General features: G+C 37.7%; 2 protein-coding genes across 3 annotated transcripts in view; both read left to right on the top strand.

The window, feature by feature from the left end:
• Positions 1-300: 300 nt before the first annotated feature.
• LOC129745609 (NADH dehydrogenase [ubiquinone] flavoprotein 1, mitochondrial) lies at positions 301-2,559 on the top strand. The gene is made up of 4 exons (XM_055738786.1): positions 301-465; positions 570-821; positions 1,284-2,360; positions 2,421-2,559. Exons 1-4 carry the CDS (start codon positions 417-419, stop codon positions 2,492-2,494), a joined length of 1,452 nt encoding a protein of 483 aa, XP_055594761.1. The 5' UTR covers positions 301-416; the 3' UTR covers positions 2,495-2,559.
• A 1,179-nt stretch (positions 2,560-3,738) lies between these two features.
• Positions 3,739-26,767, top strand: part of LOC129749022 (tribbles homolog 2) — a 146,452-nt gene continuing 123,423 nt past the window's right edge. The window contains exons 1-2 of one of the 2 annotated variants that reach the window (XM_055743850.1): positions 3,739-4,424; positions 10,691-11,726. In XM_055743850.1, the coding sequence (XP_055599825.1) occupies positions 11,112-11,726 (615 nt within the window). In that variant the 5' untranslated portion in view covers positions 3,739-4,424; positions 10,691-11,111. Of the gene's footprint in view, positions 4,425-4,920; positions 5,179-10,690; positions 11,727-26,767 lie in introns of those variants that run through there. The other variant, XM_055743851.1, reaches the window with a different exon arrangement.

Raw genomic sequence — 26,767 nt, 5'->3', positions numbered from 1 at the left:
TCTGCAGTTTTCGTCGTTGGCAACAATGCTGTTCAGTACACTATTTTAAGATTTTAATCCTTCTCTTTCAAATGTTTAATGTGACTCGAGTCATCGTGGGCTTTGTGCCCACTTTGATGTACCATTAACATTGTGATTTACTTGAACCCATTGTTGTTTTTATTTCCGTATTTTCTGAAAATAACGGTAAATTTGAAATTAATAGGTGTGTTCAAATCGATCAAATTGGTGACTGAAAATCGAAATGTTTTACAGGCTGTCAGACGAAACGTCACCCCGTTTCGAAATGTCGTGAAATTCGCATTAAAAACAAAAAAACGATCGACGTCGTTTCAAAACAGTTTCTACGCGTCGAAGTCAATTTTTTCGCTCAGAAAAAGTGAATTTTCGTGCGGACACATAGCCCCCGCTCCAAAATGGCAAACGCTTTGGTGCGCTTGAATTCTCTCCCGCGCCAGCAAGTTGGTAAGTTTATCCGGGGTGAACCGCAGCCGTCCCGGTTCCTAATTATCGCCGAGATCTTTCTCGCAAATGTTTATTATGTAATTTCCATTCCGTTCCGTTCTTAGCGGCTCTGGTTCCGGTACTGCGAGGTACCACCGTTGCGGCTTCCAACCAGCGACAGCAATCGAGGAACCAGTCGGCCCAAGCCTCGGCACCGCCACCGCAAACGAAAACCAAGTTTGGCCCGCTGGCCGATCAGGATCGCATCTTTACTAACCTCTACGGGCGGCACGATTGGCGTCTCAAGGGTGCCCTGAAGCGCGGCGATTGGTACAAGACCAAGGAGATCCTGCTCAAGGGAACGGATTGGATCATCAGTAAGTACAGTACAACAAGCAACCATGTGATCGGTCGGTCGGTCAATTCGTACTGGGAAGGAAAAATCAATAAAACAGCTAAAAATGACGACAGTACCCGTCTTTCCTGAATTGATATTTCGCTTAAAATTCAGGTTTTTTTTTAATATTTCATCTATCAGTCAACACAAAGAATTGGAAACATATTTGTGGAAAATTATTAAAATATCTTTACCTATTTAGAATCCATATAAACGCCTAAATGTATGCATATGCATAGTGGTGGTTTTGAATTTTTTTTATGAGATTCATTAATTCGAAAGATAAACAACTCAAAAGTTTAATTTCTTTTTTTTTTTTTCTTAAATACATCAGAATAACTTATATTGTATGTAAGTTAATTTTCAAATACTTAGTAGAAGCAAACCTAAATTAAATTTTATAAAAGTAAATCTAACGAAATTTAATGTTCGCTCGTTCCAGATGAGATCAAAGTGTCCGGATTGCGAGGACGTGGTGGAGCCGGATTTCCCACCGGTATGAAGTGGTCGTTCATGAACAAGCCCTCGGACGGTCGTCCAAAGTATCTGGTTGTGAATGCCGACGAAGGAGAACCGGGAACCTGTAAGGATCGTGAAATTATGCGTCACGATCCGCACAAACTGATCGAGGGTTGTCTGATTGCCGGTCGTGCCATGGGTGCTCGAGCTGCCTACATCTACATCCGTGGGGAGTTCTATAACGAAGCGTCCAACATGCAGCTGGCCATTGCTGAAGCCTATCAGGCTGGATTGATTGGCAAAAATGCTTGTAATTCGGGCTACGATTTTGACGTGTTTATGCATCGTGGTGCCGGTGCGTATATCTGCGGCGAAGAGACCGCTTTGATTGAATCACTTGAGGGCAAGCAGGGAAAGCCTCGCCTAAAGCCTCCATTCCCAGCTGATGTTGGTGTATTCGGTTGCCCTACGACCGTTTCTAATGTCGAAACTGTAGCAGTGGCACCTTCCATTTGCCGTCGTGGTGGAGTCTGGTTCGCAAGCTTCGGTCGAACACGTAATTCCGGAACAAAGTTGTTCAACATTTCCGGTCATGTCAAGACTCCTTGCACCGTCGAGGAAGAAATGTCTATTCCGCTGAAGGAACTTATTGAACGCCATGCCGGTGGCGTCACCGGTGGTTGGGACAATTTGCTAGGAGTGATCCCGGGTGGCTCATCAACTCCGATTATTCCTCGAAACGTGTGCGACGATGTTTTGATGGACTTCGATGGGTTGGTTCAGGCGCAAACCTCTCTCGGTACGGCTGCAATCATCGTTATGGACAAGTCCACCGATGTTATCAAGGCCATCTCGCGTTTGATTGATTTCTATAAGCACGAAAGCTGCGGACAGTGCACTCCGTGCCGCGAGGGAATCGCCTGGATGCACAAGATGATGCATCGTTTTGTTAGCGGCAATGCGCGCCCTGATGAAATCGACATGCTGTGGGAAATTTCCAAACAGATCGAAGGTCACACGATTTGCGCTCTGGGAGATGGCGCTGCTTGGCCAGTTCAAGGTGAGAGTAAATGGTAACATATTTCTAACAGCACATCTTAAAATAACCTTTTAATTTCAGGCTTGATTCGTCACTTCCGGCCTGAAATCGAGGCGCGCATGAAGAAATACGAACAGATGGCCGCTAAAAACTAATAAACTGTGTAGAATGGGAACTTTTGTTGATGCATAATAAATCCATCATTTAGACGAATCTTAAAGTTAAGCCTTATTTTTTTCTGGAGGACTCCGAATTCCGCTAATTACAAACTAACTCTAGAGTTAAACTTTTCCGTTTCAATCTAATTTAACGCCTTTAAATATGCAAATTTTAACATGAGAATTATACTGGTAATCTACCAGGATAATAATCCTTATGTTAAAATTTGGTGGTAGATAGGAACAGCTAAGGAAAAAATGTACATCGACCGAGAATTGGTTATATTAATTTGTCTGGGACAGATTTCCATAATAAGGATCGATCAATATGTTTGAAAATTTACATGTTTAATGGTTTGATGTTTCCATTCCCAACGCATCCCAACGCATTGTGTTGCAGACAAGCAGAACGTTGCGTAACTCGATGAAAATCGGTAACATTCGATAGTATAAATTTAGGCGTTTTCTAACAGTCCTCGAAGAATGCCACGCCAATATTATTCCATAGCCATTCAACGTGTTGTTCACGAATGTTTTTGGTAGATCACATTCGATGAAAGACCAGGGATTATAAGGATTATTACCCGTACCTCTTGAAAATGTTTTTTTTTTTATTAATTTCAAGAGAAAACACATGAAAAATGGAAAAGTAAGTTAAAAATAAGAAGATTTTAGAACGATCACTCGAATAGTCACTATTACTGTAATCAGAACGAAATAATACTTATGATTCAGTGTATGATGTTTGATTATGCGGGCTGAAAGTAAAAAAGGCAATCAATCAGCCTCAAAATCATTATCGAGGTTCTATGTTTGTACATGAGATGAACTCTGACTCAACTGAAACTGGACTGCAGAATATTCGGTGACATTCCAACTCAATTGTAATATTTGTCATAATTCTTGTTAACTCGGCTGTTTCTCGCTTTCTAAATTATGAACTGTTAACTCCTGAACTCCTGAAGGACAATAGGTAGTGTGCGGATTTTGGTTAGGTAAACACGGTAAACATAAAACTTTTTGTAGCACAGTTTATGGTGGTTCCAAACATGCAGTGGTAGTTGTGTTATCTTCTGTTTGATATCCTCTCTTATTCCGCACACATAAAGAGAAAAAGGCTCTCTCAGTTTGCTCAAAATTCATGCCGTCTCTCATCGGTTTCTCTTTGGTTTTGTCCGCTTCGCTTTGCTCGATATATGGAGGATTGCCTTTTGCAGCAGCAAGCAACGCATACGAAGGATTTTGCCGATTTCAAATCATGGTGAGTCGTTCGCGTGTTCAGTCGTGGTTTTGCTGACGGGTTTTCCTGCTTTGCTGCGGAAAGTTTTTCGTCGTGCCGTGCGGCTGGTACCTGGCTAGATTTTCTATTTTTTTCGTGTTCCGTTTTCGCTACTCGGCAGTTTCACGGTCTTCAAGCGTTGGATTTTGTCACTTTTTTTTTTTTCTCCCGTTCCGAGCTCGCGGTTGCTTGGTAATTTTTCCAAACAAAGTGCCCCATCGGAAGAATTTGCTGTGTGTGGAAACCACTTGGGAGTAGCAGGATAGCGGTGTGGTGAGTGAAAAAGTGCTCCGGCTGATAAGAAAAGATAGCATTCTTGGGCTCTCGCTCCGTTGAAGGGAAAAGTGTCGCAGAATTTGCATTGTTTTGAAATTCGACGGTGTAAAACATTCTTCCGAGGCTTCCGAGGTGACAAGTGTGGCAACAAAAAGGATAACGGTAAAAGAGTATTGCGTTGCGAGAGGTGTTGCTAAACGTGATTGTGTTGAAGCAGTTGGAGCCCATAACAAAAAAGGATACACGCGCGTGTGAAAGATTCTCTCACGGAGTTCTTTTTCTTGTTCAGTGACACGTCTTGCAATCAAGTGACCGTGATTTCTCAATATCGCGTAATTTTCATCGCTCATACAAGTTTGCTGGTGCTAAAAGGTAATATTTTTGTTTGTTGATTTGGTGATATTTATGTTAAAGGATGATATTAATGTTAAAGGGTGATATTTATTGATTTGGAAGGCAAAGTCGGCAAAGAATGGGTTTTATTGCTGTAGCAGCTGTTGTTTTTGCTAGTGCTATTTTCATTGAATACAACAAAAACTGCAACACGCAAATATCCAAACACGGGCTTCGACCCTGGCGCATACCGTCACAGCACCGCTGAGTACGTGGGACAAGGCAATTTGTATAGGTGCGAGAGTGAGAGCGAATTGGGGGATCGAGTGAGCGAGCGAGCTTAGTATACGCGTATACACGGCAACGCGACGCGCTGCGATTTCAATTTGTTGCGTAGGTTGAGACGCTGGCGACAAGTTGCGAAATTGCGTATGGTGAGAATTTTTTTTGCCTACGTTTTGAATTCCATACCGACCAATCTGGTTTTCGGTTTATGTTTTTCGTGCATTCACATGAAGTGGTACAGATGAAGCGAAAAAAAAGTATTTTAAGAAAAGAAACAACCTGAAAGACACGGACGTAGTGCGGGCGGGGGGAGCTTGAACCTTGAAAGTTTCAAATTTCGACGTCGCGGCTGGTGCTTGTTGGTGTTTGTTGTGGGTGTAACGAAAGGTTCTCCTGATTATGGGGTGGTTGTTGCCGCTTTTACTATTTAAGGACACGTCGCAAAACTTCAATGACAAAATAAAGTGAATCGGTGCAAGGATAAAAAAAAGCTATTAATATGTGTGTTGTAAGTTACCAACAATGCTCAGCATATGATGAATTATTTACATATTTTAAAGCTAAAATTATTAGTTAAATCCGTGTCCGTATCAAGAAAGACATATACAAAGTATTTTGGCTTTAAAAACGCTTTCATAAAATCTATAAATACGTGTTCTTGAATGCGGCGAACAGCCTAAATTAATACTTAATACATTAAGGACCGCGAAAAACTCTGAGCCGAAAACATCGAAATTCGGCATTCTATACTTCGAAACTCGGTGTACTTTACAAAATAAGTACATATCTGAGTTACCGAAAGTGTTTTGTTCATTTTTTTTGAAATAAAGTTTCATTGTTAAATTGATAACATTTAAGTTATGCTTCTAAGAGTAGCACATTAGCGGCAAAAAAATTGGACACCTGTTTTTATACTAAAAACTAGCTGATCCCATACGAACTCCGTTTCGCTTTCAACTTGGAGTATGTCATGAACAGTTTGTATGAAAGTCATTTGCCAAGCACTCTCCAGATGCACTTCTGAATTCATTGTTAAGTAATAATTGCAAAAATATTGGACGATCAATTTGTCTGTCGTCTGCTACTAAATTTTAAATCATGAATCAATTGACCGTGCCAAAAAACCACGTGTATAAATTTCGACTAAATCATTGCATAACAACGCAATTATTGCCAAAAGTTAAACCCCTTTCGGGGGCTCTTATACAATCTTTGATACCTGAAATCGATTGCCCTTCCCTCAAAACTCCCGTGTGCAAATTTTCAAAGCAATTCACTGTACAATAACGTCAATATTGCTAAAAACAGTGAAAAATTAATTACTATGGACGACCCCTTTCGTCGACCCCTGGCAAAACATTTGACATCTGAAATCGATTGCCCGTCCCTGGAAACTACCGTGTGCAAATTTTCATCCCAATCCGATGTATAATAACGACGATATTGCAAAAATATTGAAAGGTTTATATGGACGATCCCCTTTGCCGGTCCCGTACGTGAATTTAATACCTGAAATTCATTGCTCATTTCTGAAAACTCTCGTGTATCCATTTTCGTCTAAATCCGATGTATAATAACGATAATATCGCATCAACAGTGAATAGTTAATATGGACGACCCCTTTGGCCGACCCCTGATTTTAGTTTGGATAAGTGAAATCAGTTGATTGTCCCTAATAACTCCTACGTGCAAATTTTCATCGCAATCCGATGTATAAAAACGTCAATATCACTAAGTTACTGAAAATTGTATATGGACGACCCCCTTTACCGGCCCTTTATACTGAATTTGATACCTCAAATCGATTGCACGTCACTCAAAACTCTCGTGTACCAATTTTCATCTGAATACGATGTATAATAACGTCAATATCGCAAAAACAGTGAACAGTTTATATGGACGACCCCTTTGGCTAACCCCTTACACAAAATTTTACACCAAAAATCGATTGCTCGTCTTTCAAAACAATCATGGGCAAATTTCCAACACGATTCGACGAAAAGTAACGTCAATATCGCGAAAACAATATTTGTCTTCTATGGACGACCCCCTGTGTCACACGAGGCATTTTTGACTACAACTTTCAGGTTGTTGTAGGAAATGTATCTTTTTTTGGCCGATTACCTAGTGAATTTATCAATTTGAACTATTTAATACGATTGAACTGTCGTTGGAATCTGAATTTATGCAAAAATCTGAAAATATTGTATAAATTTCAATCACTTTTTTTTTGTAATGTACGTTTTTTTCTACATGGGACAATCTTTCTTGGAACGGCAGTGAGTTTTGTAAAAGTTGCTTCTAAATATCTAAGGACATACTTTGATGGTCCATGAAATGATGATCCAAATTTTTTACTCCATGAACGAAAACAACTCCAACAGGATACACCATCAAACGACAATTGATTATTTTTATTGCACTCTGAATAGGTGCTTTGAGTGCTCTCATAACAATATATTGTAATTACTTTGTTATCTTCCCTTTACTGCCTTTAAAACAATGCATTGCAATATGGTTTAATGGAAACAAATTTTCAGGTCATTAGGCCAATGTGTTTTTGGCGCATTTGAATGCGGGTCGCCTTGCGGTGCAAGAATCATCATTCTAAGCACCGAACCCAAGGTGAATCCTATTGCCCGTTCAGGCATCTTTTCGACCCCTTCGATAAGTTTTTGGTTTTTCACATTTCCTATTAGGGGGAACTCGCGGACGCGACACGTCTTTCACTTCGAAGATAGCTGCTGCTAGCTATTGGAAATGGCCTATTAAAGCATTTCCCCCTATCTTTACGACCGAAGACGACGGACTACAACGGACAGGCATAGCAACGCATCGACGAAAGCTGCTGACGGCTGCCACCAGGTGCAGGACGAAAACCATAAATTCCTGTATAGGTATTCAGAAAAGGATACGACGACGACTGTCGTTAGTCGGGGTATAGCGGAAGGAGCAGCACACATTGCTCCGGGTTTCACTAACCCAATCGGCAATTTGGATGCCATAAAACACACGCAGAAAAGGTGTTCCCTTTGGTATGGTGAGACGTCTTCTTCGTTTCAAATGCCCAGGAAAGCAAAGCAAATAAGGGTGAGGGCCAAATAGGATTCAAAGAGTGCATTTGGCTCGGACCCCTCTCGTATAAACTACCCGCGAAGGTCGGGTCTAAATTTCTGCAACCATTGAGCGTAAATTAGGTCGATAGTTTTAGTTCATCTGCCTGGAGACAGTAGGAAATAAGTGGAGCAAATGTAAGGGATTCATCTGTTTACGAGAATTCTAGAGTTTTTTTTTGATTAGGTCGTATGAGCCACTGGACATGTTTAGAGAAAATCGATGTTAAAGTTCTGAATCACATTTTCAATTCTCATTTTATGAATACTGGTCCAGTTAATCTATCAATTTGAAAGTCAACGTAAAAATGGACGCAGAACATGCTGGCGTACAGGAAATTGACGTTAATTAAGTTTAAATCAATAAAGATGTACTTACGACCTAATGCATTTTTCGTTTGGCGCATACGTCTTTTGGTCCATCGAATAGTTTGATTCGATAAAATGATTCGAATGCCTCCATTATCAGTTATTGATTCGGATTTGATTGAAGAAATACTTTCAACAAAACAATCCTTCCAATTAGTACGCGGAAATTAACCTTCCAAAAGAGCCAGGATTTTTTTGCTTTCTGGATGTGAACTTTGGGAATCCATATAGACATTTCCGGCACATATATACTGAGGCGCCACTGGCCGATCGAGGTGTGTGAAAAAGCATTCATAACTTTCAACTATTGCTGCCTCTGTAATGATATAAAACAACTGGATATTCACTAAGTGAAATTCGAAGCTTTTTGTACTCACCAATGTGCCAATTTAACCAATTTGCAGCGTCGCACTATACTATAGGTTCGCTAATAACAATCCTGCCGAAAGATTTTTTTTCTTTTCCGTAAATTATTGTTATTTACCGAAGCACTTTGCGCGACAATGCATAACGTCGTAAAACCAACTCGTCGAACTGTTTATTTTGCAACCTTTTGCATCCCGACAATGCACGACAGCGCAAAACGACGCAAAACCAAGTTACACTCAAAAATTAGAAAGTCATCATACGTCCTAAATTCAAATCAATTTGCTAAAATTATTCATCGATCAAATGAAACCAAATTTTTACTGATCATGGAATACATCTTTGTCCATCGTTTGCAGTAGATAACTCAGTTTTGTTTATATTGGTTCATACGACCTAATCAAAACAAACTCTAGAATTTTCATGTTTCGAATAAGTTTTGTCAGGTGATTCCTGTTGCAATCTTCTTAGAAAATATTTGAAAAGTAATTAAAATTGTTTATTGAATGCTTGATTACCTCGTAATTAACTCGAGTTAGAATACCACCAAATTTTGACATCTGGTTTTGTTCGATGCCACTGAATTCACTTCCAAGGAAACGTGAACAAAGTCACCTAGTCACGGTGAACGCCATTTCAACAGGAATTTTCCTGACTGTTCCGGGTGCAAAATTTTGCAATAATACATTGCAGTGGTGGAATGATGACGGAAACAACAACAGCAAACCACTTTTTCTGATAAGAAAAGTAAGTGCCTGAGAGAGGCGATAAGAGATAACACGTTGTGCTGTTATGATTACGAATACTCAACACACGGCAACTGCTCTTGGTGGGTAGCTTTGTACGATAAGAGCTCGGTGAGATTGCACCACAAAGAAATTGCAATGGGCCAAATTGGCTTGATCGTTATTGGGAAAGGGAGGTCTTTATCAGTCATATGACGAATCAAAATCCAATTTCGGTATCCTCTATACGTTTCCACCATTCGGGACACCATTCTCTTGAATTGTTTTCAAAATTTGAATAATTTGTAGCATGCTTGTCTGAAGGTATCACGAAAAAAAGGTATGACGCAAAAGAATTTTATTTCAATGTTGTTTATCGTTCGGTGTTGTTGATCCAAGTGGATCAAGTCATTGCTACTGAGAAGAGATAATTTTGCTCCCCAATTGCTACACATTTGTGTCAGTGTTTTTCGGGGGTTCAAGGTGATACCTCCACCTTGTGAAATTTTAAGACAGATATTTGGGAACATTTATTACTTCTTTTTTATTCCTATGTAAGACTTAAAATTTAAAAAAAAACTGATAGAATTTACAATATTTATTAAAATTTATTAAAAAAATTTCAAAACATTTTGAATATCCTCAAACACTCAAAGTTACATACAATGCCCCAAGCAAGGGCTAACCCATTCTTGAATGACTCAAACTTTAAATCGTCGATATGAATAAACGTCCAGCTTCCAACTTCAATGTTTGTTCTCGTTTCTTCTTGAAATCAACAGCACACATAATGAAAGTTAACAAAACCCTGAGTACATACATGAAGAAACGTGTCAATGAATATGCAGTGTTTGAGCAAGTCTGCTGAAGCAGCTTGTCATCATTCCAATGACAAAGCTTCAGACTAGTCAGCATTAAACATGTTTTGGCATGAAATTCGAGATCGGCAACCGGAATCATTCACGTGTTTTCCACAAATAAAACGTTTGCCAAGCTAAATTTGAACTTGCTAACGCATTGATAAATGCTAAGATTCTTTTTTAAGTTTCAGACCATAGAATGCAATATTTTCAATAATTCGCTGAACACACAGTTTCGTTTAAAGGAAATTGACTTGACACTGTTTGGCATTCCGGGAGCATGTACACGCGCTCATCTGGCATTTATCACATGACTAGTTTGATGATTATGATTCTATGAGACGTAAAATAACACAGGGAAACATTGATTACCCGACTGTGAACAAACTGAGCTACCCACTTGCCATGTACGCATCTAATTTAAAAAGCTCAATGTTGGAGTCAGATTGCATCAGTAAATATGGTAGTTACCTGGCTGCACCGAGCCTGTACTGTATTGGTTTACTTGTTCCTATGGTAGCATTTAATTAAATGACTAGTAATAAAAAAAGACTAATTGTTTATCCATTCTCATTCCCTCATTACAGATATCCTATGAACGGCACTTCTTTGTTCTATAAAGGTGTGATTTCGTAGAAGACACGGATTGAACAAGGTGGTGAAATCGGTGGCGATGTTCCCGCAGCACTAATCAGTGACAACTAATTGTGAAACCCAGAAAATGATTCTCAACCGAGCGTCAGGAAATATCATGTTCTAGTGCCCGCGTATTTCGGAACAAAACAGCGAAACCTGATTCGAAAATGGCTCATTCGGTTTTATAATTTACTCTGCTTGCGCGTGTGTGGGAAGAAATCAGGATAACGGAAGATTTGAATGCTCTGGTTTTTTGAGCTGACCAACCAGAAGAGTAGTGTAAATATAGTGTTATAAATAAAAAAGTTGTTGAGCAACCGGTTGGCGCTCTGTGATTTTCTCCTCTAAGTGTCTATCAACATAATCTAAGCAATGGATACGCTTAATTCATCTGCGACGAGTCCTACCGGTATCGATGTTGCCCGTGTATGGGCAAATAAACCGGATGAACCGTCGACTTCCTCGCAACAGCCCCAGCAGTTGATACCGATAACGGTGACTGCCCATGGTACTACCGCGACTATTCCCGCGGCCATTACGTTCGTTAACAGTCCCAGTTCGGTTGCGCTTCTCGCTGCGGCAGCCGCAGCCGTTGCTTCCGGTTCAACCGGTAGTGGAAACAGTTCCGGTTCATCTGCGGTGTCCAGCCTTGCGTTGGCTGCTTCCGCGGCTGCTGCTGCCAATGGACCTGCGAATAAAAAGTGTCCCTACCACCGGCAGTGTTCGAGAAACCATCATCAACAACAGCAGCTCCTGCTGCAAAACGGGCATCGAAGCCATCGGATCGGAACCACATCGTCGGTTCCCACTGCCAACGGGGTCGGTTCTACGGCCCTGTACCCGCAGCGAGATGCCATCTCAACGAACGCGGCCCCGCCGCTCAATGCTGCAGTGCTAGCCGAAAGATATCTGCTGCTGGATACGGTTGAGGGAAGCTCGCTCTATCGGTGCATCGATATCAAAACTCAAGATGAGCTGGTTTGCAAGGTGAGTAGTAGAACATTTAAATTTATTCTTTTTGTTTGGATTCTGTTCCTTATAAGATTTAGGTCCTAAGTAACCACAAGTTCCATAAAACGGGTACTCAAAAGCTTATTCAGTCCATTTGAAGGCTTCAGCTTCCACGGGTACTTCTAGGCCTTAAAGGCAAACTCGAAGGAGAATTCGGCCTCTTGATGTGGCTTTGAGGCTTCTTATGTTGGTTCCTAATTCTTCTTTGAAGTATTGAATATCAATAAATATAGCCCTTCATTTTGAAGTCTACTATGCTTGCAGATTTGAACCTTCGAGTGATTGTTGAATACGCTACAATTGAAGCCCTGTCGGTTCCTTGATAGCGACTTTTCTAAATTCAATTTATTAGATTATTTAATTTTCCCTCCCTTTCCAACGGCAAATATTGTAGAAATAGACATGCTGAAAATGAAATTGATACTAAAAATGCATAAAAGTTAAAAATTGGTGCCATATTGAACCAACCAGTTCACTCACGGTTAGTTAAAAAGCACGTCAATTAATAATCGGAAACTTAAGCATTTACAACGCGCTTTTTTTTTCAAATAATATTTTTGAAACTCCTCAAGTTGGATAACGGGTCGAAAATTGGCTAACAGAGAAACCCCAATCAACAAAAAGACACATTATGACTTAAAGAGAAGCTTTTAAATCTCTCATTTAGTTTGGAAAATGAAACTCGAGGAAGCATAAATAACGGCGTGTTCGTAAATTGATTTTTTCTATCGAAGTGATTCTTTTTATCGATGCTGGCGTTCGTAAATTAAACAAACTGTATGCAAAAGCATTGGAAAGTGATTTGACATCTACCAAACAAATCGATGCATCACCCAAAAAATCAGTTTACGAACGCGCCGTAAGATTTCTTTTGGACCTCTAAATGTACATAAAACAGTTTGAAAAAGGTGGTTCAGTTTTGTGCAAAGTAACTCAATACTGCCAAGAATCAGATGATGATATTGAAAATGAGATCTAGAATAAGCTTGCCAGATTGCCTAGTTTTACCGGATCTTACTGGATATTTGATACAAAATTTGGTGAAGGTCCGGCCTTGATTTCGTTGAAAAAAACGCGAATTTATCCACTCTGTTTACCAAATCAAACAAACCAACTCAATTTGAATTAATAAGGAGTGTATCGATAGAAGATCCAGCAGTCGACCGATGGAGCTCGACATGTACGCCTGCTGGAGCCTATTTCGTCACGTTTATCGTGGTTTAATTGGTTAACTCGCCGTTGTACTAAAGCGGAAGTTGCGGGTTCAAGTCCCGTCGGTGAGCGTTGTATATTTTTCCAAAAATTCATTATAGTTACGGTTTAGGTTGTTTCTTCCCAGCAAACATTTTTGTGGGTTATTTTACACAAAACTCTACTCATAGTGACAACAAACCACAGCCCTACAAAGGCTATTTTTTGTTGCTCACTTCACATGACACAATACTGCACACTGAGACAAAAAACCTCAGCCCTCCAAAGCCTACTATTTGTTTTCTTACTTCACATGACTTAATACTTTTTAATACTTCCTACAAAGCCTACTTTTTGTTGCTCACTTCACATGACATTATACTACTCACTGTGACAACAAACCTCAGTCCTACAAAGGCTACTATTTGTTGCTCACTTCACATGACTTAATATTACTCACTATGACAACAAAACTCAGCTTTACAAAGGCTACTATTTGTTACTTCCTTCGCATGGCACTATGACAACAAACCTCTTACTTCACATGACGTAATACTTCTTACTGTGACAACAAACCTCAGCCCTACAAAGCCTACTATTTGTTGCTCACTTCACATGACATTATACTACTCACAAACCTCAGCCTTACAAAGGCTACTATTTGTTGCTCACTTCACATGACTTAATACTACTCACTGTGACAACAAGCCTCAGCCCTCCAAAGGCTACTATTCGCTGCTCACCTCACGTGTCACAATACTACTCACTGTGACAACATACCTCAGCCCTTCAAAAGCTATTATTTGTTGCTCACTTCACATGATAAAATGTTCACATTTACACATTACACAACCGATATAAAAACCCCTTGCTCGTAACACGGCTCATTGGCAAGCCCAGTTCTGGTTCGCAACCGGAGTTTAAATGAGTTTCCTCGCAATTCCTACCCACTTACCTAATCTAAATTTTCAGAGAAAGGTTTTGTTGAATAATTCTTGAATTTTGATCAAATTTTAGTTAAAACTAGCTGATGCCTTACGAACTCCGTTTCGCTTTCAACTTAGAATATGTCATGAACAGTCAATTACCAAGCATTTCCTAGATGCATTTCCGGATGCATTGTTAAGCAATAATTGCAAAAAGTACTAGACGATAACTTTTTCTGTCGTCTGCCACTATTTTGAAATCAGGAATCAATGAACCGTTTCAATCCCCCGTGTATAAATTTCGACTCGATCATTGCGTAATAACGCAAATATTGTCCAAAAACCGCTTTCTGTGGCCTTTTTTTACAATCTTTGATATCTGAAATCGATTGCCATTCCCATGAAACTCCCTTGAGCGAATTTTCAAACCTATTCATAGCATAAGAAAGTCAATATCTCAAAAACAGTGAATATATTATATGGACGACCCCGTTTGTCGACCCCTGGCAAAAAATTGAGTCATTAAGTCAATTGCCCGTCTCTGAAAACTCCCGTGTGCGAATTTTCCTCCCAATCCGATGTATGATAAAGTCAATATCGCAAACACAGTGAGAATTTAGTATGGACAACCCCCTTGGCCGACCCCTGACCTAGATTTGGATAATTGGAATCAATCGTTCGTCCTAAATAACTCCTATGTGCAAATGTTCATCACAATTCGATGTATAATAACGTCAATATCACAAAAATATTGAAAAGTATTATGGACGACCCCTTTTGCCGCCCCCTTTTACTAAATTCGATAACTTGAGTCGATTGCCCTTTCCTCAAAACTCTCGTGTACCAATTTTCATCTGAATCCGATGCATAATAACATCAATATCGCAAAAACAGCGAAAAGTTAATATGGACGACCCCTTTGGATGACTCCTGACTCTACATTTAACACCTGGAAGTAATTGCTCGTCTCTAAAAACCCCCATGTGCCAATTTGCAACTCAATCCAATGTATAATAGTGTCAATATCGCTAAAACAGTTAATATAGACGACCCCTTTTGCCGGCGCCTTACACAAAACCTGATACCTGAAATCAAATGCCCATCTCTCAAAACACCCATGTGCAAATTTTCATCTCGATCCGATATATAATAACGTCAATATCGCTAAATTGAGCACCCATGCCAAATTTCAGCCCTCTAACTCTTAAGGCGGCTGAGTCTATTGAAGACAAACATACAAACGAACAAACGAAAGTTAATTTTTTTATATATATAGAAAGATTTATGGAATCAGTTTCCCGGATTTTGCCAGGTTTTCACACAAAAATTACCCCGGATTTGCCCGGGCCGGTTACGTGCGGGAAAAATTCTGGCAACCTTAATGTGGAATAAGCTAACCAGATTGCCCGGTTTTAGCCAGATATTTAATACAAAATTAAGGAAAGGTCCAGTCTGGCCCGGTTGCGTCATTTTTTTTTAAGAAAGCCAGAATTTAGCCCGGATTATTCACTTAATTTCTGAAAACAAACTTAAATCTCAAATTGAAGTGTTATAATTTTTTATTTTTTGGATTTTTTTGGATTTTAAATTTTTGAGCAAATTTTGTCAAAATAAACTTGAACGTTGCATAGTGAACCATTTTAAGCTTATCTTCAGGATGATTCAATCTGCTGAAATTTGATTGATCAACAATGATGAAAGCCAAATTATACTCACATTTTCGATGACATAGCCAAATCAACATGTCATCGGTCTATTTTAGCAATGATCAACTAATAAATAATGCCTGGCTATTATTTATGCTGATTTAACAAAATGTTAAGACCAATCAAATGTCAGTGACATGGAAGGATCAATCATGTCATTTTTTACTCGTGTCATATTTATCCGTGAAGTTTTGTTATATGTGAAGTTCGACGAAACTTGTTACAACAAAATTCCAATGATCTTTCTACAAAATCCGGTGACTCACCAGCACCGAAAAACCTGACGCAGAAAATTCCCGCGGATTTTTTTTGTTTCCAAACGACGCGCTAAACGCTGCTAAACTAAGTCCAGGCATCGCGTCGCCATCGTCATCATCACCTCATGCTAAATACGCCTCAAAATTGAGAACGGAACAAAAAACCTGCTAGATTCATCGAGTGAGGACGCTCTCGTAATTGCATGTTGTTTTTGTGATACGTAGAATACGCGAATTCTACACACCCGCAACGGCGATGTTTACTTCTAGCCATAGCCGTATTGTAACCATATTGTTTGGCAAGGCATATTTTTGAATATAGAGGAAAAATAACTGGGTGCTGACAGTTTATTTCACGGACGCAGCAGCAGTTTGTTTATCTCATTTTTTTTTTCTAAATCTGAAATAGAAAAAAATTCATTCACCGATCCAAAAATACAATTTAGAAAAATGAACTTTGAAACCTCTAAAGCTGGTTGAATCCCCATTCAAGCACGATTTTGTTTGTACTCAGGAATGAATAACATAACATCGCATCACACCATGCGCCATTATCATGCTGAATTTGCTGGGTAACCAATACAGCTCCGAACTTCAAGTGTACGTGCGAGGTTTATTTACGATCGATTCGCGCTAAAGTACACACGATGATCATACGATACAATCTGCGCAACAACCTTGGGGAGGATCACGCTGAAAATGGCGCAATCGCGCGCTACCTTTTTTGTTTGCTGATGCGTTAGAACCTGTTTCGCGTTTCGCTTCCATCTCCGTATTTGTTTTAGTCCTTGTCTCATTAAACGATTTAGCGATGATGGTGCTCATCTCGTAAAAAGTATATTACAGGTGAAAAAGGTCGTTCGAAACAACATTTTATCACAACACAATTCTCTTTGTTAGAGTCGTTTTTTTGTAAATGGTATCTAATCACAACCGGACACACCAACGCCAACAGAATTATAAAGACGTTCGTCAGATAAAAAAAAAGATTGCTGTTGAGGAATCACCCATGTGATTGCGCTAGGTTACATACTCAACCATCCAAACGAATTACGTCCGTGTCGGTGGCAGAAAAAAAACAAACCTGAAGGTGTGTGTTTATCAATTTGATTGGAACGATTCCGGCGGGAGTTTAGAAGATTGATGGACGTTCAAGGACGTGTTTTTGCGTTTTCATTTAGCTAGCCGAGGAGAGACGTGCCAGTAGTAACGTGGTTCTCTGTTGCAAAATTGTTTCGAAATTGAAAACATTTGATAACGTTTGCCGGGGCGCTGTTGAGCAATACCCGCGCAAAGGTAAGGTGACTTGGTTTTTCTTACCTTCACGGTGGGTTAACCTAATTTGTTTGAATTTATTTCGAAAAATAAGCCTGGGGAGCTTTCGGAGCTCTAAGGCAAACAAAGTTTCATAGGTTATTCTTTACTTAGAATAACACATGGAAAAACAAAACATTTGCTATAGAAGTATCAGCTGTTTGATAATCTCTCTCGAAATGCTACTCATCCGACCCTCATCCGTTTCTGTAATTTTTACCCGTTACGGTCACTGAAATGTCAATTTGACCCTCCTAACTAAAATCGATATACCTATCTCTTTTGTTTCCCAACCTATTTTTATAAAATTAAAGTATAGTTTTGGAAACCTCATAGTGTATATCACATTTATTTCTCAGACAATATTCAGCTACAACACTTCAGTTACCCGTTGTTCGAAGTCTAAGAAAAAAAAAACGAAAAAACATGCTTCGGAAAAAGATAGTAGGTCGGCTTTTGAATGCTTAATAAAAATCACTTAGTGTCCAAGAAAGCTGGAGTTGCATATTACGTTGCACATAAGGGTATATTTTTTTTTATATTTTTTAAAAGATCATGATCACAAAAAATGTGAAAAAGTGGTGTAAAACCCGTATTTTTCATTCAATGAGCGATCAAAATTTTTTAAGTCACACCAGATAAATTTAGAAAAAAGGATTGAAAAGTTCACGTAATTTGGCACATTTTTACATTTTTAGGTTGTCAAAATACAAAACACAGAATTATTGACGAATTTTCATCAGTAGTAGTTTTTTTTTCGAACTTTTTGTCAATGTTCAATTTCTCAGATTTTCTTGTACTTAAATTCAACTTTGCACTAGAGAAAGATTTTTGCAATAAAGTTTTATTTAAATTAAAGGTAATTTCATATCAATTCTAGTGGTGTAATTACATAAGCGCTGCGATACTTTTAGGTGAATAATGTCTAAGAAAGATATTTGAGTTACATTTCGAGATTTCCAACACTATAAATTTTGTTAAAATCGGTTGGAACCAAGAGAGGCATAGCGGTTTTAAGCGAGGAGTATAAAATTGACACCCAAGGATTGATTAGGAAGTTTTTTCCTGGGCTTTCAGTGTGCGTCCATAAAAAAATAGTGATGCAAAATTAAAGATTTCAAGAATTCTTTGAGGGTCCCCGAAGAAATTGGTATATTTGGATGCTCCTGAATAAAGTTACAAGCCGTCATACTTCCAATACTTCCAATTGACAATCAAAAGCGGATTAGGTTAACAAAAAAATCTAAAAAAAAACTAACGGATAGTGTATTTTGCAGGACAGTCAAAAGGGTGCCCAGATTTCGGCCGTAAGTCGTCAGACCGAAGAATGGTAGGCCGAAGGTTGTTCTGCTGAATGCGTTATACACTCATTCGGGAAAGTCGGGAAATGCGAGGAAAAGCCAGGATTTAAAATCCGGAAATTCCTCCAAGAAACTGGGAATTTTTGGCTCAGCTGCTCAGTGCATATTTTTCAGTGCTTTGAATGCTCCAGAGTAACTAAAAAATCATGAAACTAGCACTTAAACCAAAAAAAAAACTGAAAACTTCGAGCAACTCAAAAATAACAAAATGTGTAATTCAGTCCAGTTGTTACCGAGCAAAAGCTGGTAGAAATATGATATTTTTCCATTTGAATTTCTTTGTGGTTTTTCATATCGCGAATCCCGTTTAACTTGCGTTCTTTTTTTTTTTCGTTTAAACAACGGTATGCCTTATCGAAAATTTCGAACATCAACTTATGAAGCATCTCATTGAAATTACAAGTTGCACATATGTAATAAAATAGCATTTGAAATAGTAACTCCAGACGATTTTTTTTTATTTCTGGGATTTTCATCCGGTCGGATGATTCATCCCTAAAACCGGACGATATCTGTAGACTGCATATGAAGTGAAGTCAGAGATTGGTCGTTTATTTTATTTAGAGAGATTTGTAGAATAGTTGAATCATTAAATAACGAAATGAAAAAAAGTTTGTAAAATGAACTAACTTTCAACAAAGGCGTAGTCTTAATTTATTTTTAACTAGCTGACCCGGTGTGCTTTGCTACACCTTTCAGAATCAAATGATATTTTCAGAAATCATTCAAATTTTTATTGTTTTTGGTATTATTTTAAATCAAATTATGACGAAATTAATAAGCAACCACTATAAAATGAGAGGTTCAGCTGGAGTTTCAAATTGTAACACAAACCATAACTTATATTCTGAATCTTGATTAATAAATTTGTTTTAAAGATCTGATAATTTTCATCTGTTTCCTTAAGTTTCGCCTTAAAAAAGAAGGGTCCTAAATTAATCGTTCGCAAATAATCTAACTTATAAAGTATGGTTGTTTTTGCTTGATATGTTCTGGATTTATGCTAAAAAACTGATTAGAGAGCCCCCTCCCCCTGTCCTTCCCTTCACCCCCTGCTGAATGGAGATTGTAATCTTTAATAAACATTTTTTTCGTTCCCAAAAATCCTCTTATATCAAATATAGTTCCATTGGTTGATAAGTTTTTAAACTTTACAACAAAAATTGTATGGAGCCCCTTTCTTTTTTCCCTCTCTACACTGTAAAGCATAAGAGTCTATAACAATCGTAGAAACATATCTCGTAACCAAGTACCATTCCATGCCATATTTGTTTCCATTTGTTGGCTTCGTAAGCATAAATTGAGAACATATGCTAACAAAATTGTATTGGGCTCACCTCCCTCCTCCCATGTACCTTCTCACTGAAAGGAGGATGATGTGTCAAATAATCATAGAGTCATACCAAAATGATTTTCCATGTTAAGTATTGTCCATTTCTCGGATTATGTAAAATAAAAGTTAAATGTAAGCTTCCCTCTTCCCTTCCTATATTCCATGCCATGCCAAATTTGGTTTTATTTAAGTAGTAAATTTTTGAGTTATGTATAAACTTGAAAGGGAGTACCATCCCCCTTTCCGTTCTCTTCTTTCAATAGAGGGGTGATAACTTAATATTCATAAAAGTATTTTTCGTACTCAAATACTTTTTGATGATTATGATGAAATTTGGTTTCATTTGCTCGATTAATTCTCGAGTTATGCTAAAAAAAATTGAACCCCCCTTCCCCCCCCCCCCTTCTTCCTTTATATCTTACCGCTTAAAAGATACGGCTTCAATTTATAATAGAAACATTTTTCGTATCCAAATACACTCACATGTCAAATATGGTTCAATTTGCTTGATCAGCTCTCCAGTTATACTGAAAATTTTAAGGGAGACCTCGCCTCCCCCTTTTCATCCACCTCTTCGAAAGAGTGAGGGATACCAAATATTCATAGAAGCATTTCTCGTACCCAAATATCGTTCCATGCCAAATTTGGTTCCATTTGCTATTGTAGTTCTTGAGTTATGCAGTAAAAATTGTATGAAACTCCCCTCCCTCTTTCCTTCATCCCCGCTGTAAGAAGGAAGGGGTCTCAAACAATCATTAGAACATGTCACGTTCCCAAATACCCGCCCATGCCAAGTTTGGTTCCATTTGCTTAATTACTTTCTTAGTTATGTTGAAAACTATAAAAGAGGCCCCTCCCCCCTTTATATCTCCCTACTGGAAAGAGGGAGGGGTCTCAAATAATCATAGAAATATTTTTCGTTTCCAAATACCCTCCCATGCCAAATTTGGTTCCATTTGCTTTATTAGTTTTTGAACTATATAAAAAAATATGAAAGAGGCCCCTTCCCCCTTTCAACTGGACAGACAGACAGACAGACAGACAGAAATTCATTTTTATATATATAAGATTTTTGTTAAATTTTCACATAATAGAATCTTTAGTAAACTAAAGAACGAATATTTTGTTAGGCTTGACCAAGCCAAACTATGCACCATCACCATGAGAAAATTTTGAAACAACTGAATATGAATCACCGACCGAAAAAGCAACTATGATTGACGGAAATTCGTGTCTTGGATTGAAAATGACTAATTCTGGTGCTTAAAATGCATAAATTGTTTCTTGTAGCCTGTACGAATGATCTTTAGAATCAACAGAAGTTTCTAAAAAAATGCTGATGGCGTTAAATTCGATTTGGTTAAATTCTGTCCTGCGGTTTAAAATAAACTCCAGGAAATATTTTCAGATGAAATATTCATGAGAAAAAAATTACATTTTTTGTATCTTTGTGGATGTATGGATAAAATAAACGAGGAACACATCGCTTAATTTCTAATCTTAATTAACACAGTAAACTTAACAGATTTTTAACTGAATTCACTCCTTGATAATTGATCAATTTCCTTGAAAAGCATAGGGTTTTTAGAAAGTTTTTTACATACATACAAACAAGGTTTTTGAAATAAAAAGCACACGATTGCACAAAACATTTAAAAAAAAAATCTTTTTTGTGACTTGGATTTAATTATTCGTGGCTGTTTTGAATCATTTATACGAAACGGACCATTTAATGAAAATGAGTTTTACTATAACACTCCTTTTTGTGAAACTTATTCTTAAAGTGTTAACACCATTCCTGATAAAACTAAATGTTTCCACTTTTTTTTTAAATACCTCTATTCTTTAACTTTCAGATGGGAAATTACTTGTTTTCTCGAATATTGTAAGAATTATAAATTACCCATTCCGGTACCATTTCTGTTCAGTTCCAAACTTTGCGGATTTTCTTATTTTGCTTTGGCTTTTTCGAATGTTCTAATTTTTGTTTAAAATTGGTTTTCTTGTTAGCGAAATTTGAAAATGCGAAGAATTAGGGCCGGTAACAAAAAAATGTTTAAAAATTCTCTTTTATCTTTTAAACATGCTTGGTTTAGTAAAATAAATTCAATTAAATCACTTACTAAGATTAAAAAAAAACATGTAAATGGAGCTTGTGTGATTTTTTTTTTCGTTTTTGATAATCTGGAATTTCGTGAGACCAAGCGGGAAAAAGTCGGGAGCAATGCGGGAAATCAAAAATTGAAATTGAGGTGCCACCCTGGTATAAGGCGGAAAGATATTCGGACAAAAGTGTCAAAAATGTTGTACTCTTGTACAATATTTGCGATTTATTTGGGATTAATACCGTATTAAATCTAAGTCAGTTTTGATATTTTATACATCCGGTAAAATTTCGTTTGAGAGACATTTTCAGTTTTGATTTTAAGTTAAAAAAAGACGTTGAACATATGAAATCTTAATTTCAAATCTTTATCTGAAATCTGTATCTGAAATCAAAAGCTTAAATTTGAAGTTTTATTGAGACATTTGTTGCCTTCTTTAAGACGTTTGTTTCAGTAAATTCTGAAAAAAAGAAAATCTCTTAATTATATTATATTCGAAGTGTGAATTTCTTTTTTTCATTTTTCAACAAAAAAAATTGAAAGTGTTTAACGTTAAAATATTTCGGAACATTAAGGCTTATGATCATAATGAAGAAGTATATTACACAAGATTTTTCTTATTTAATAAAACTAAAGTGAACGTTTAAAGACCGGATTTTAAGTAAACAGTTTGTAGAAAAACTGTATTCTGGCTCCAGGCAGAGAATTTGACTTCACCCTCAAAACGCGACACATTACATCAGACACTATTGAGTTCACTGGAGATCTGTAGATCAAAAGTCATGTAATTTAAGAGAAAATAGGATTGTCACGTGATAACTCCTTCTATCAGCGTATTGACTATAATAAATTCGTTCATATTACACAAGTTGTTACGAGTTGAAGCTGTTTGAACTAATTGGCTTTCACTGGAATCTTGTTGAAAAATCCTTTTTCATATACCAAACTTGCAGACATGACACAATCACAATTTGGAGTGTTTCCAAACAACACTTATCATGGTATGAAATTTGATAACTTTTTTAATGCTTTAGGTAAATTTTTTTTTTATTTTTTTTCAGCAACTTAAAGTAAGTTGAAGCTACGTTTGCTTTTACGCAACGAATCAAGGAACGTTTTGGTCCTGAAAGGAGAAAATAATGTGTAGATGGCTTGATATTTGAATTCCAACAATTTTTCCCATTTGGGTCCCGGTTCACCTCCATGTCCCTATTCATCACATTTTACGTTACTCATAAACGCCTCAAAATGCTTTAAATTTGTAAAATATTATTTCCATGGAGCATCAGTAGAGGCAAGGCAACAATCATCTAAATCTAAATCTAAATCATTAGCACTGTTTGGAACAATAGAGATCTAGAAGTGTATGGCGAGTCTAAAAATCTTCTCTATATGAGGTCCTTGAAGCCAAATAGGTATAAGTGCATAAAAGCTGATTTCGAGCAAAACCACTTGAACTTCGTTGTGTTCCAGTAAATTCTATAGATATAGAAAAACAACTTTTATTTCTGTACCAACACGTGAAAAGGATGTATCTCCATATATGGCGAATCGAGAAAAACGCGTTTGAAGAAAATACAACCTATTTTTAATCGCTAATTAAAAATCACTTGAAATGTTTGCATTTAATGACAGACAAACGATGTTTAGAAGCATCCTCTATATGTTAGAATAGAGGAATATCAATTTTAATGAAAAAACAACGCGTTATCGTAGATAGAACCTAGCTCACGTAACATTTTGTCTCTTTTGTTATACACCCTTTGCTATTTTCTCATTTCTAGCTTTAGTTTTAAGCTCGCGTTCATTTGCAACTATGTTTTTATGTTGAATAATGTGTCAAATCTTTACCAACACATAAAAAGCATCTATCTCCATATATGGCGTATCAAGAAAAACGCGTTTGAAAAAAAAAATACAACCTATTTTAAATCCCTAATTAAAAATCACTTCAAATTTTTGGTTTTTATGAAAGACAAACGATTTTTAAGAAGCATCCCATGTTAGAATAGAGGAATATCAATTTTCATGAAAAAAAACAACGCGCTATCGTAGACAGCACCTAGCTCACGTAATATTTTGTCTAACCTGTTTATACACCCTTTGCTATTTTCTTATTTTTAGCTTTAGTTATAAGCTCGCATACATTTGCAACTTTGTTTTTATGTTGGATAAAGAGTCGAATTGATTATTTTGAGTTTGTTTGCGGAATAGTAGCGAAAAATTGTTCCGGAGTAAAGGGTGTATATCCATGTGATGGCAGTTCAGGTTTTAGAATGTTTATAGATCCTTTACTCAAATTGAGTTTTCAATGTAACGGAATATGGCCTATCATGAGGTACTGAAAATGGTTTTTGTTTACTTTTGGAGATAGATCATTTTCACGTGTTGGTACAGATTTGACGTTAATTGAGGGAGGCAACATATATTTTTTTTATTTTTTATTTTTTATTTAGACATGAACTTATACCCCGTTGCCACCAAATAAATTCATTTTTACCCCTTTGCCATCATCAAATTTCTACATTCAGGTTTTTTTTTATCTTGTTGATATGGGTAAAAAAACATAAATATTTATTTATTTTTTACTGCTTTGATGGGAAATATACTCCGGTTTAGTAAGTTAAGAGATTTTATGTCTGAAGATCGACCTGTCAACTTTTAGTCAATCTCCTCAAACTACGATTTTTCATCAGGATAAAATTTATATTAATTCGTGTAAGATATCTTTCCACTAAACTTCAATCACTGATTGTTTTGTGCGCCTTTGCCTGATCAATTGGGCATTGGAAAGGGACTTCCAGTCACTATGAGTTGATTGTTTACAGTGAATTAAAGCCGCCGACCGTGGCCTAGAGGATAGCATTCAAGTTTTCTAAGCCAGAGACCATGAGATCGAACCCCGGTCACGGCGTATATAGTACTCTTTCTGTGGGCTGATGGTTTGAGCATTTGTTAAATGCTGGCCATCATACCCTTGAAAGATGTACGCCTTAGGGTTAAGTAAATTAGATCTCTTCGAAGAAACATGAAGTTTCACTGGGATCCTATATGTGTGTGTTCGTTCGTTCGAATTTACGAAAGGCGCTTCAATATTAATCCAATTATATCGTACAAACACATTTTTTTTATCTTTCAAGCTTTTGTATAAGCCTTAAATCCGTGACACATTCCGTATATGTAATAGTGACCAGAAATCAGGAATTTGAGATCCACTCATTGGTGAATTTTTTTGCACAAGTCAGTTATTCGGGCCAATCTACAAAATTTATATGGTCTAGTTTCCGAAATTCGATGATGAAGTTTTCCCATATATCCATTGTCACCCTAATGTACATACGTTAGGGTTGCAATGGTTGTATGGGAAAAATGTCATGATATTGTTTTTATATTTTTCGGCATTTATCACATAATCACATTTCGGATCTGAACACTCGTTTACAAAAACTTAAGGCAATTTTTATATACATAACTGCCAACTGTTTTTGTCTATAGATGGGTAACTCGTATTTTTATTCTTTAACCAATTTCAAGATGACTGAGTAGCAAAATTTGAAACTTGAACCTTTTGCTGAAACAGGGTGTGTCAAACTTATCTGTCACGAACAACAACTTACTCAGCAGGAGCATGTTTTGTAGTAGAAAGACCGACCTATGTCCAAACCTTTCTTCAAGGACTAGCCGTTAGAATTGGGCATTAATCAGCCAATACCTTTTTCGAAACTAAATTCATTAAAAGCGCGAGTTCCGATCCTCGAATATACGTATTCTCCCTCCCACATGTCCATTCAAATACCACGGGCGAAGGTGGGCGGACTGTTTCCCAAAGTCTACTTCCATTACGGTATTCCATTAAAAGCGCTATTTTTCGAAATCGAATCTGTCCAAATACAAATCGTGCCCCGATGACTACATCCAGCGAGCAGTAGCCGAACCGGGCCCAGTCGATGATGGTGTCACATGTATTTCACCGTGCCGCGGCGTTTTACGATTTTAACAGCCGCCATCGTCGGTTGTCGAGTTTGGGTGCGGGTTTGTTGCGATTTTTTGTTCAACACTGAAAAAAAACTTATACACCATAATTCAATACGCAGCTGCCCGCACTCGCTTGACTTGATCATTTTGCCATACTTGAAACGGCTCTACCATATTTTGTTTTTATACAAACTCATACTCTAGGTATAGGTACCTACCCTGATCAATGAACTGTGAAAACGAAAACCGGCTGCCGGAGATCTTTGACGAGACTGGAAGTTGCAGTTAGTTAGTTGCAATTGAAATGGTACCACCTTCCCAGCGTCACCTTTTGTATGTTAATGCGATAGGACGTGTCGCACTATCTGATTTTTTTTTTCTGCTGGAATTAAACACCTAGTTTCGTTGACAAGGTCTAGTAAGCCTCCGATATTCATGGCTAGTCCACCTAGCGAAAAGGCCTGACGATGAAGATCTTCATCGCCGTTTTTGTTGGATATATACGCAATGGCTTTAGCACTATTTGGGCAAACTAGCTTCCCTAATGCTTAATATTCGTGAGGGTGAAGATGATGATGATGGTGACAGCGATGATGGGTCAACAAATCACGTCTTGTTACTCTTTTTTTCTCCTCAGTCTCTCACTTTTCATGGTGATCTACCCTAATGAAGACAAAACCGTCAAGTTACGGTTTGGAAACTCACTTAGTCTTTGGCCTTTAGACGGGAGGTAGACTTTTCAGGTTTGTTGCAGTAGATGAAGATGCAAAACTTAGTGTGTGTACAATATTGCGGCACGATCGCCAGTTGACCAGCGGATGTTGTTCGATTGATTGATTGATTGACCAT

This window comes from Uranotaenia lowii, chromosome 2 (genome assembly GCF_029784155.1).
Source record: "Uranotaenia lowii strain MFRU-FL chromosome 2, ASM2978415v1, whole genome shotgun sequence".
NCBI classification, from domain to species: domain Eukaryota; kingdom Metazoa; phylum Arthropoda; class Insecta; order Diptera; family Culicidae; genus Uranotaenia; species Uranotaenia lowii.
Note: the sequence above shows the minus strand (reverse complement) of the source record. Positions and strands in the feature narration are given on the sequence as shown.